The 12,443-nt window shown below is 50.2% G+C and overlaps 1 protein-coding gene across 1 annotated transcript in view; it reads right to left on the bottom strand.

Moving 5' to 3' along the window:
• Nucleotides 1–10,755, bottom strand: part of LOC119698718 (TOG array regulator of axonemal microtubules protein 2-like) — a 59,184-nt gene extending 48,429 nt beyond the window's left edge. The window contains exon 1 of the mRNA XM_038131045.1: nt 10,262–10,755. Coding sequence (XP_037986973.1) covers nt 10,262–10,426 — 165 coding nt within the window. The 5' untranslated portion in view covers nt 10,427–10,755. The remainder of the gene's footprint in view (nt 1–10,261) is intronic.
• Between the last annotated feature and the right edge of the window lie 1,688 nt (nt 10,756–12,443).

The following is a 12,443-nucleotide window of genomic DNA, read 5'->3' as shown; positions in this document are numbered from 1 at the left end:
GGCTCTGGGCTGCTCTCCCCATGGCCACCTCCCAGCCCTTCCCTCTGGACAAAGCCATGCCAGAGCACACAACTCTCCAAAAGATGATGCAGTCTGGAAATAGCTTCAGAGACAACTGTGCAGGGGGCATGGCTGTACAACTCAAAAGCTGAGACAACCTGGCTTGCAGGTTCCAGCAAACACCTTTTTCCATCCAAAGCAGACACAGCTGTCAGAAAACACCAGCAAGACATAGAGATGCTTCACAAATACATACAGGTTACTAAATGGAGAAGGATTGCTTCTCCAGACAGGACAACTTCAGCTGCTCTGACTGCTTGCTGCTGTTTTCTCAGCAATAGAACAGACAGGGAACCACGACAGAGCCCAGAAACCACTCCAAGATCTCTCCTGCTATTGATACATGCTGAGGACATGAAGTCTGCACTACACACCCATTGCAAAGACACCCATGGCAAAGAGGCGCAGTGTCCAGCTGAGCTCTTCCTTGCCTCAGCTGCTTCCCTGGGCTCACAGCACAGGAAAAGTTCTCCAAGATCTGCCTACAGCCCATCAGCAGAAAATCTACCACACAGGACGTAGCTCGGTCTCCTTACCTTATGTCCTTTTCCCTCTGCACTCGGCTCCTCCTGGCTGCTTCTTCTGATGTCATTGTAGCCAGTGCTACTTTGCCCTTTGTCTTCCTCTCCATCATCCATCTTGCTTGGCTTGATGGAGGAAGAGCTCTCTCGGATGGGAGGCAAGGGCTTGGTGGGAAGGAGTGAAGAGGGACGTGTGGGGGGAAGACTCTTGGCAATACTGTAGCCAGTCACATCTGCAAAGTGGAGACACAAATGTAACAGAGTCCACAAAGGAAATCAAAAGCCTCTAAAGCCCTCATTACAGGATCACCAACTCACACCCTGCCTAGGCTGCAGCCATTTGGAAGTCTCCTTCTCCTTCATTAGAAAAGTCAAAATTACTTTCTATCACAGGAGGTTTCCCTATTTCTGCCAGTGCAACACCATGCAATGTCCATGAATCTCCTTCACATCTCATAGGGTTCAGCTCAGAAACCGCCCCAAAGAAAGGTTTTCTTCTACAAAAGCAGGAGGAAGGAGTGGGAACATTTCTCATTTCATGCTAAATGCCTTCCTTTTCTCTACTCATTTTGACACTAGAAAAGGCTGTAGGGAGATAAAAGGCATGTGCAGGATGGAGAGGAATGTTTCCTTTTTCACCCTGAATTTTCAGGACCCCAAGGAACCACCCCAGCTCCTGCCACTCAACACTTCACATGGGAGGAATTTTCACTGCACCACTGGAGAACACTCCCAGGGACTGGGCTCTTGGAGAGTCCACAGAGCCCGTCATGGAATTGAACTGAATTTAAAGAAATTTTCAAAAGATTGCGTTTCAACCAAGCTTTCCAATTGTCACCTCAGAGTCAAGACTAGAAGGGTCATTTTAGGACAGACATGCCCTGTACCTACCCTCATGTTCCAACGTCTTCTCATGGCTTGTGCTGCTGGATCTTGGCCTGGAGAAAATGGAGGACAAAAGAACATATGAGGAGGTAGAAAGAGAAGGGAGGGAATGGCCGTACCATGAATGGAGGAAAACCCTCTTAGCATGGTCACTCTGATGAAGGGGGAAATGCAACACATAAACCCAAGAGGATGCAAAGCTGATTAATTGTCCTTATGTTTTCAGTTGCTGGAGTCACACAGAGATGGCCAAGCTCAGGCTGAAATAATAGCCAAGTCAGGACGGGGGACCCATCCTGAGGTGCTTTGAAGCGCTGCCTCCTCTTCCCCACCACCACCTCTGCTCTTGGGGCATTGCTGCTGGGTTTGACATTGTGCTGGATCATCATCGATGCGCCACATGCTGAATACACAGAGGTTTGCCAAAATACATGGGACAGCTGACTGTGCAAAATCACCACTGGAGTCGGGAAGAGTGAGGTGAACAGCACACACTGGAGCAGGCCCCTTGGCTTACCTCATCTCCCAGGACTCCTGAAAATCTACCAGGAGAGAGCTGCGCAGAGACCCTGCAGCACTGCCAACACGGGGACGTCCGGCCTTGCATATTACGGGGATCATAGATTTTCCCAATGATCCCCTCTTCATTTCCCCACCACTAGGATATGGCAAGGAGGTCTGGAAAGAATAAAACACAGTGATCCGGTCAAGCATCCAGCCTTGCCCACATTCAAACCTCAAGAATTTTTAGATATGCCCTCAGCTGGGACCTGGCAAGAATAAACAACTCAAACTTCACTGAAAGGGTCAGTTCCTGACAGGGATACATTGGGGCCTTTCTCTGCGAGGCTGAAATCAAGTAGCCAAGCCTATGATCAGACATTCTGTCCACCAAAGCTGTTGTTCATCTGCCTCCTCCTGGCACCCCACGGCAAACCCAAAACAAGTGCAGGTCCTGGCCCTGCTGCAAAGGCAATTGTGTGCCTGGGCTCTGGGCTGCTCTCCCCATGGCCACCTCCCAGCCCTTCCCTCTGGACAAAGCCATGCCAGAGCACACAACTCTCCAAAAGATGATGCAGTCTGGAAATAGCTTCAGAGACAACTGTGCTGGGGGCATGGCTGTACAACTCAAAAGCTGAGACAGCCTAGCTTGCAGGTTCCAGCAAACACCTTTTTCCATCCAAAGCAGACACAGCTGTCAGAAAACACCAGCAAGACATAGAGATGCTTCACAGAAACATACAGGTTACTAAATGGAGAAGGATTGCTTCTCCAGACAGGACAACTTCAGCTGCTCTGACTGCTTGCTGCTGTTTTCTCAGCAATAAGACAGACAGGGAACCACGACAGAGCCCACAAACCACTCCAAGACCTCTCCTGCTATTGATACATGCTGAGGACATGAAGTCTGCACTACACACCCATTGCAAAGGCAGCCTGAGGCGCATTGTCCAGCTGAGCTCTTCCTTGCCTCAGCTGCTTCCCTGGGCTCACAGCACAGGAAAAGTTCTCCAAGATCTGCCTACAGCCCATCAGCAGAAAATCTACCACACAGGACGTAGCTTGGTCTCCTTACCTTATGTCCTTTTCCCTCTGCACTCTGCTCCTCCTGGCTGCTTCTTCTGATATCGCTGTAGCCAGTGCTAGTTTTCCCTTTGTCTTTCTCTCTATCATCCATCTTGCCTGGCTTGATGGAGGAAGAGCTCTCTCGGATGGGAGGCAAGGGCTTGGTGGGAAGGAGTGAAGAGGGACGTGTGGGGGGAAGACTCTTGGCAATACTGTAGCCAGTCACATCTGCAAAGTGGAGACACAAATGTAACAGAGTCCACAAAGGAAATCAAAAGCCTCTAAAGCCCTCATTACGGATGACCAACTCAAACCCTGCCTAGGCTGCAGCCATTTGGAAGTCTCCTTCTCCTTCATTAGAAAAGTCAAAATGACTTTCTATCACGGGAGGTTTCCCTCTTTCTGCCAGTGCAACACCAGGCAATGTCCATGAATCTCCTTCACATCTCATAGGGTTCAGCTCAGAAACCGCCCCAAAGAAAGGTTTTCTTCTTCAAAAGCAGGAAGAAGGAGTGGGAACATTTCTCATTTCATGCTAAATGCCTTCCTTTTCTCTACTCATTTTGACACTAGAAAAGGCTGTAGGGAGATAAAAGGCATGTGCAGGATGGAGAGGAATGTTTCCTTTTCCTGCACAGTATTTCTAGGACCCCAAGGTACCAGTCCAGTTGCTGCCACTCAACACTTCACACTGGAGGAATTTTCACTGCAGCACTGCAGAACACTCCCAGGGACTGGGCTCTTGGAGAGTCCACAGAGCCCGTCAAGGAATTGAACTGAATTTAAAGAAATTTTCAAAAGATTGCATTTTAACCAATCTTCCCAATTGTCACCTCAGAGTCAAGAAAAGAAAGGACATTTTCGGTCAAAAATGCCCTCTACCTACCCTCATGTTCCAACGTCTTCTCATGGCTTGTGCTGCTGGATCTTGGCCTGGAGAAAATGGAGGACAAAAGAACATATGAGGAGGTAGAAAGAGAAGGGAGGGAATGGCCGTATCATGAATGGAGGAAAACCCTCTTAGCATGGTCACTCTGATGAAGGGGGAAATGCAACACATAAACCCAAGAGGATGCAAAGTTGATTAATTGTTCTTCAGCTTTCAGTTGCAGGAGTCACACAGAGATGGCCATGCTCTGGCTGAAATAATAGCCAAGTCAGGCAGGGGACCCATCCTGAGGTGCTTTGAAGCGCTGCCTCCTCTTCCCCACCACCACCTCTGCTCTTGGGGCATTGCTGCTGGGTTTGACATTGTGCTGGATCATCATCGATGCGCCACATGCTGAATACACAGAGGTTTGCCAAAATACATGGGACAGCTGACTTTGCAAAATCACCACATGAGATGGGAAGAGTGAGGTGTACAGCACACTAGAGCAGCAGACCCCTTGGCTTACCTCATCTCCCGGGACTCCTGAAAATCTACCAGGAGAGAGCTGCGCAAGGACCCTGCAGCGCTGCCAACACGGGGACGTCCGGCCTTGCATATTACGGGGATCATAGATTTTCCCAATGATCCCCTCTTCATTTCCCCACCACTAGGATATGGCAAGGAGGTCTGGAAAGAATAAAACACAGTTCTCAGATCAAGCCGTGCTCCCATTCATGCCTCAAGATTATTATGATATGCCCTCAGCTGGGACCTGGCAGGAATAAACAAGTCAAACTGATGGAGCAAATTGGCACTGGATGGGGAATAGAAAGGGAACTGGGTACAGAGAGACCATGGCACACATATGCAAGCTCTCCATGCCTTCTCTCTTCCCTGGGAATGTGACTGCATTCCCAGCTGGCATCCACATGTTTGACTTGAAGATGTTCTGGGGCGCCACTGCCTCCACTGGCCTTCTGGATGGCATGGCAGTGGCTTGAGATCACTGATCTCTCCCTGACACTAAGGTACCTCACAGCCAGGGCTCATCTCCAGCCATGTCCCCACAAAGCCACTCTGCAGGACGTCAACATTTGCTTTTCTCAAGCCCCTCATTTCTTCTGCTGCTGCCCTTCCCTCCTACAGTTCCCCAGCAGCCTTGGAGCCCAGATGCTGCTGAGCTCTCGGGATGCTCGCTGCTCTCCAGCTCCCACACATCCATCACCTCAGGCTCACTGGCATTGAGGAAGTTCAGCACAGCTCCCTGCCCTGCTGCTCTCTGCAAGCTCTCTGTCTGCCCCACTTGCTCCAGGGCCCCCGTGCCATGGCCACCAATGGGGCTGGAGGCAGCAGGGGCAGATGCACACCCATGCTTAGTATCCCATCATTTCTGGCCCAGCTAAAGAGCCAAACCAGGACCTGTTCAAACTTCACTGAAAACGGTGAGTTCCTGCCAGGGAAGAGGTCTCAGAGCTCTGCCAACAGCACATCAAATCAAAATTTACCCCACTGGAATTAGCTTGGTCTCCTTACCCTCATTCCTTTTCCCTCTGACATGAGCTCCTCGTTCTTTCTGCCCTCCTCTTCCCAGCCGCTGCCAGGTTTCCCAGTCTCCTGCTCTCCATGGAACATCTTGCTTGACATGGCAGCAGGAGAGCTCCTCTGGATGGGAAGCAGCGGCTTGGAGGGAAGGAGCATGGAGGGACTTGCCAGGGAAAACCTCTTGGCAAGAGGGTAGCCAGTCAGGCCTGCAAAGTGGAGACATAAAATGTATCAGAGCCCGCAGTGCAAACCTAAAGCATTTGAAGCTCCATATTGCATGGGACAGACTTCCTGGAAACTTCTAAACCGCTGCACAGCGAAGCATGCTCCTGCTGGCAGAAACTCGAAGCTAGCCCTGGGAAAACCCTGAGCCACTTCCCCAGAGCTCCCACAGGAACAGCCTGGCCTCTGGGCTGCCCTGGGACAGCAGGGAGCCCAGAGCCCTGTGCTCTCCAGGAATGCCTCAGCTGCACATGCCCCCTCCTGCTCCTCTCCCTGCCCCACAGCTGAGCAGCCCTACAGTTGCACGGGGCACTGGCAGCAGCACAGCTCCTTGCAGGGGACACATGCAGGGCACAACTCTTCCCTGCCAATGTGCACAGCCTCTCTGGGCTGCCACAAGACCCTTCCTCCCAACAGAGAGTGGCCCAGCTCTAAAATTACCTCTGTGTGAGGCTGAGCCATGCTCACCAGGCAAGAAGTGAGTTACGTGAACTCCCACCTATACAATTAATCCATCTCATGGATGAGCCATCCAAGGGGCTTTTTGCTATTCAGAAGATTGCTCTGGTTTTATATTTCATGAACTAGCCTCACTGGAATTCCTCTGAACTCTATGGAGCTGGCAAGCCACGCGAGAAAGCTTCTACAGCTTTGCTTATGTGTTGCTCCATGCCTATTCATTACTTTGAAATTCCTTTCCTTCTCAACTTTTGACAATCCACAGAGGTCTCCAGAATTTGACAATTACACCTAGGAAGTATTTGCTTTCCAAAGCTAGTCTTCATGGCCTTTGTTTCTGTAACTCCCACTCAGTTCTCGGTTGGCTTTGGTTGGTTCCAAACTCATTCCATTTCTCTTCACAACAAAGGAAGTGCTGGCACAAGAACAGTGGCAGCCCATGTTAGGAGTAAAAGAAAGTTTGCACTCCCCTTACATATCTCCAGCATTCTAGCACCTAAATACGTAGGGAACAAATTTGTTTTCAAACATTCTGCCTTTGCTCAACATCATTGCCCCTTGGGTTTTTTCCCTGCTTTCTTTCGTTCATGCATTGACCCAAACCTAACACAAACATGACTTGCTTCCAAACATTTCTGAAGATGTCACTACATAAAAATTCTATTTTTTTTTAATTGAACAGACATAGGGCAGATCGTAAAAAGAAGACAGTTCTTGAATCTGTGGTACTTTCTACCTGTAGAATAGCCAGACCATTTATTAAACCACAACAGTCAAGGTTTGATGAGATATGTCAATTCTAGTCAAGAAATAATCCAGAAAAAAATTTCAACTTCTTCAATGACCAATATTTCTCCTTAACTGCATGAAGCATTGCAGCTGCAGAACAGCAATGAAGGAGTCTTTCCAAAGGGGCCATACCCAGGATTTAGCAGAACTAACCCTGAGCAAAGGATCCTGGGGATCTGATCCCAATTTCGGCATCAGCACAATGATTTCTTCAATCTCTCCTATGATTACACACCCAGAGATGCCAAAGGAGCAACCACAGTGTCATTGAGGCTTTCAACTTGAAAGCATGAGCTGTCCCAGATGCCCCAGAGACTGCATTTTGTCTGGCACCATTCCACTCTTCAGGGGTCAGTCAAGGCAGGGACAGGGACAAGGCAGAAGGCATCTCCTCCCCCAGCCTCAGCCTGCAACACTGACACAGGCAGAGACAGCCAGGGAAGAGATTTGGCATTGGGAACCTGCCCTAGGTGGCTTTGGGCTTGTGCTGTCAGAGGATGACAAACTCACACCCTGCCTGGGCTGCAGCCATTTGGAAGTCTCCTGCTCCTTCATTTGAAAAGCCAAAAGAACTTGGTCGTTGGAGGTTTCCCTATTTCTGCCAGTGCAACACCAGGCAATGTCCATGAATCTCCTTCACATCTTATAGGGTTCCGCTCAGAAACAGCCCCAAAGAAAGCTTTTCTTCTTCAAAAGCAGGAGGAAGGAGTGGGAACATTTCTCATTTCATGCTAAATGCCTTCCTTTACTCATTTTGACACTAGAAAGACTGCAGGGAGATAAAAGGCATGTGCAGGATGGAGAGGAATGTTTCCTTTTCCTGCACAGCATTTCTAGGACCCCAAGGTACCAGTCCAGCTGCTGCCACTCAACACTTCACACTGGAGGAATTTTCACTGCAGCACTGGAGAACACTCCCAGGGACTGGGCTCTGGGAGACTCTACTGAGCCCGTCAAGGAATTGAACTGAATTTAAAGAAATTTTCAAAAGATTGCATTTCATCAAATCTTTCCAATTGTCACCTCAGAGTCAAGACGAGAAGGGTCATTTTAGGACAGACATGCCCTGTACCTACCGGAATGTTCCAACGTCTTCTCATGGCTTGTGCTGCTGGATCTTGGCCTGGAGAAAATGGAGGAAAAAAGAATATTTGAGGAAGCAGAAAGAGAAGGAAGGGAATGGGCATATCATGAAAGCAGGCAAACCTTCTTTGCTAGCATGATCGCTCCTATGAAGGAGGAAATGCGACACATAAACCCAACAGCATGCAAAGCTGATTAATTGTCCTTCAGCTTTCAGTTGCTGAAGTCACACAGAGCTGGCCAAGCTCTGCCATAAACACAGCAGTCAGTCTTCAACTTGCATCAGAACACCCCAATTCTGCCCTCTCCTTTTGGAGCCAAGTGGCTCCTACAGCCTCTCTGAAGCTGCAAGAGCTGCTGAGCTGAGACACGAGTCTCTGTGGAAGGCAGCTACTTCTGTACTGCTGCCAAAGCTGGACTTTGCCTGCCCGTGCCTTACACTGGTGACAGCCTCGTGCCACACGTGGTCAGAGAGCACTGCTGTCTCCTGAGAATGATATTACACCTCCTGGCTCTTTCCAGAACAAAATGGCTTTTTCCAACTCAGCTGCTAGGGAAGGATATTCACATTCCACTTTAAAAGCCCTACCAAAGATTTTCAATTGGAATGATAATTCCGACACTCCCTCTTTGTGGTTATCACTCGGATAAGCTTCACAGCTGCATTTTCTCACATATATCCAAGCTAATATCTTTCCATCAGGTACAGTCCTAGAACTCTTCTCTAGTACCTTGCCCTCTTTTGAACTTAAGCCTAGATCTAAACATTAAACTTCAATCGGATTATACATCTACATCCCAAAACTAATCAGGGATCTCATATCACAATGGAGGCCCAGGAACAGAGAAATTACACCTGATGTTTACAGAAGCAGCACCTGAATTTCCAGACACCTCTCCAGCAGCCACTATTTGCCCATGCGTATTCTTCTGGCTGCAGAAGTTATCAGTCCCAGATCACAGCTTTCAAAGTTCTGCAGGATCCCGACCCATGCAAAATTTTTCCCAAATGACCCAACAAAAAAATCAGAGGAATGAATAGCCAAGTCCAGCAGAGGACTTGTCTTGAGGTGCTTTCAAGCCCTGCCTCCTCCACCACCACCTCTGCTCTTGGAGCACTGCTGCTGGGTTTGACATTGCATGGGCCAAATGCTGAATACACAGAGGTTTGCATGTCTATGTGGGAGACTGTGGAAAATCACCACAGGAGATGGGAAGAGTGAGTTGAACAGCACACACTGCAGCAGCAGACCCCTTGGCTTACCTCATCTCCCGGGACTCCTGGAAATTTGGCTGGGGAGAGCTGCGCAGAGACCCCGCAGCACTGCCAACAGGGAGACTTCCTGCCTTGCGTATTGGGGGGATCAAAGGCAGTCCCAGTGATGCCTTCTTCATTTCCCCACCACTGGTGTATGGCAAGGAAGCCTGGAAAGAGAAGAAAAAGCATCCAGCTTTGCCCCCATTCATGCCTCAAGACATTTAGATATGCCCTCAGCTGGGACCTGGCAGGAATAAACAAGTCAAACTGATGCAGCAGATTGGCCCAGCCCAGGGAATGCAAAGGGAACTGGTGAGGTAGGGACCATGGAACACATTTCACACCTCTCCCCTCCTGCTCAATCTTCTGCAAGCGGAGCTGCATTCCCAGCTGGCATCCACATATTTGACATCAAGATGTTCTGGGGCGCCACTGCCTCCACTGGCCTTCTGGATGGCATGGCAGTGGCTTGAGATCACTGTTCTCTCCCTGACCCTAAGGTGCCTCACAGCCAGGGCTCATCTCCAGCCATGTCCCCACAAAGCCATTCTAAGGGATGTCAACCCCTGCTTTGCTCAAGCCCCTCATTTCTTCTGCTGCTGCCCTTCCCCCCTACACTTCCCCAGCAGCCTTGGAGCCCAGATGCTGCTGAGTTCTCGGGATGCTCGCTGCTCTCCAGCTCCCACACATCCATCACCTCAGGCTCACTGGCATTGAGGAAGTTCAGCACAGCTCCCTGCCCTGCTGCTCTCTGCAAGCTCTCTGCCTGCCCCACTTGCTCCAGGGTCCCCATGCCATGGCCACCAATGGGGCTGAAGGCAGCAGGGGCGGATGCACACCCATGCTTAGTATCCCATCATTTCTGGCCCAGCTAAAGAGCCAAACCAGGACCTGTTCAAACTTCACTGAAAGGGTCAGTTCCTGCCAGGGAAGAGGTCTCAGAGCTCTGCCAACAGCACATCAAATCAAAATTTACCCCACTGGACATAGCTTGGATTTCCTTACCCTCATTCCTTTTCCCTCTGACATGAGCTCCTCTTTCTTTTGACCCTCCTCTTCCCAGCCGCTGCCAGGTTTCCCAGTCTCCTGCTCTCCGTGGAACATCTTGCTTAATGTCGCAGCAGGAGAGCTCCTCTGGATGGGAAGCAGCGGCTTGGAGGGAAGGAGCATGGAGGGACTTGCCAGGGAAAACCTCTTGGCAAGAGGGTAGCCAGTCAGGCCTGCAAAGTGGAGACACAAAATGTAACACAGTCCGCAATGCAAACCTAAACCATCTCAAGCTCCATATTTCGTGGGACAGATTCCTTGGAAACTTCTAAACAGCTGCACAGGGAAGCATGCTCCTCCTGGCAATAACTTGAGGCAGGCCAGGGGAACACCCTGAGCCACTTCCCCAGAGCTGCCACAGGAACAGCCTGGCCTCTGGGCTGCCCTGGGACAGCAGGGAGCCCAGAGCCCTGTGCTCTCCAGGAATGCCTCAGCTGCACATGCACCCTCCTGCTCCTCTCCCTGCCCCACAGCTGAGCAGCCCTACAGCTGCACGGGGCACTGGCAGCAGCACAGCTCCTTGCAGGGGACACGTGCAGGGCACAACTCTTCCCTGCCAATGTGCACAGCCTCTCTGGGCTGCCACAAGACCCTTCCCTCCCAACAGAGAGTGCCTCAGATCCAATCTCCTCTCTGTGTGCGGCTGCACAATGCCCACAAGGCAAGAGGTAGGTTTGGTGAGCTCCCACCTCTATCAACAACACATCTCATGGGTGTGACACTCGAGGTTTTGTTAAATTTTTGAGAAAATTTTTTCGTAATTTGTTTTCCTGCAACTAGCCTGTGTTCAATTCCTCTTAGCAGTATTGAGGTAACAAGTCTGAAGGCAAGGATGGAAGGCTCCAATGGTAAGTGGGGAAAAAACATTCCTTCTTGAGGCTGGGCTTCAGCAATTCCACATGGAAAACCCACACCACTCTAACTGGTATTTCTGCAAACAACAAAGACCTCTCTGCAAGTAGGCAGGTCTTATTGGTGTTTCTATAGCACCCTAATACCATCCTCAATGTTGGACCTGATCAGCAAGCAGAGGAAGAACAGGAACCTTATCCGTACTGAGACCGGACAGTGATGGCAAAGAAAGCAACAGGACTTGCATCTCATGACCATGTCCAATTTGGGGTCAGCTGTGGCCCCAGTCCCTGTCCTGGCTGACAGTGTGAGGGATTTGGCCAGTGTTAGAAAGAAGAAGGCAGAGTAAACTAATGAGACAATGCTGCGATGCCATGGGTGTCCTTGCAGGACCATCTGTAGCTGTCAGCCACCTACTCTGACACAAAGCCAGCACTGACCACCATGCACCAGTTTTCCCTGAAATCTGCGGGGATTTTTTTCCATTTGGCTCCAGCCTTTCAGCTCCCTTCTATCCTCACCTTTTCCTTCGGTGGGCTTTGCTTTTCCAGTAAAGTCCATCTCCAAACCCGTGCTTCTGTCCAGCAGAAGTATCTGGGTTTGAATCTGGGATCGCTCTCAGGGTTGACCGCGACGGGAGCTTGGTACCCAGCCTTAGAGCAAGGTCGGGTGACTCCAATCGCCAGCGTTTGGCACACAGAGGCAGAGCCAGACGCGTCTGCTGCCGCTGTGGCCGTGTCAACCCCAGCCTTCACCAGCCCAGCCTGGGGCTGCCCCTTTGTGACACGCTGGCCATGCTTCTCTCGTTTCCATGACTGCAAAGCCCCACCCCAACTCCATCCCCTTCCACTCCCTTCCCAAGGGCAGCCAGCCCTAAGCCCAGCCTGGCCAGACCTGAGGGGTTCACACTCTCTAGGAGGTAGACCCTTTCCAAAGCTACCTTTCAAGGCCTTTCATTCGGCAATTCCCACTCAGTTCTGGCTTGCAGCTTGTTGGTGTGGGATTTGGTTTCATTCTCTTCCCATCAAACAAAGTGCTGGCACACATCCAATGGCACCGGACGGTGGAAGTAAAAGCAGCTTTGCACTCCCCAGTAGATGACCCCAGAATTCAGTTGGCCGAGAGCTGTTGGCAACAAACTGACCATCCAAACATTCCTCTTTGCTCTGCCTCATTTTTCCTGGGGTTTATGTCCTGCCTTCTTTATTGCAGAGACCCCCAAACCCAACATAAACATCATCTGCCTCAAAACATTCCTGATCTTGGTTAATACTGTCAATTCCAATTT

Source organism: Motacilla alba, chromosome 3, assembly GCF_015832195.1.
Source record: "Motacilla alba alba isolate MOTALB_02 chromosome 3, Motacilla_alba_V1.0_pri, whole genome shotgun sequence".
NCBI classification, from domain to species: Eukaryota; Metazoa; Chordata; class Aves; order Passeriformes; family Motacillidae; genus Motacilla; species Motacilla alba.
This window is presented reverse-complemented; position numbering and strand designations above follow the sequence as displayed.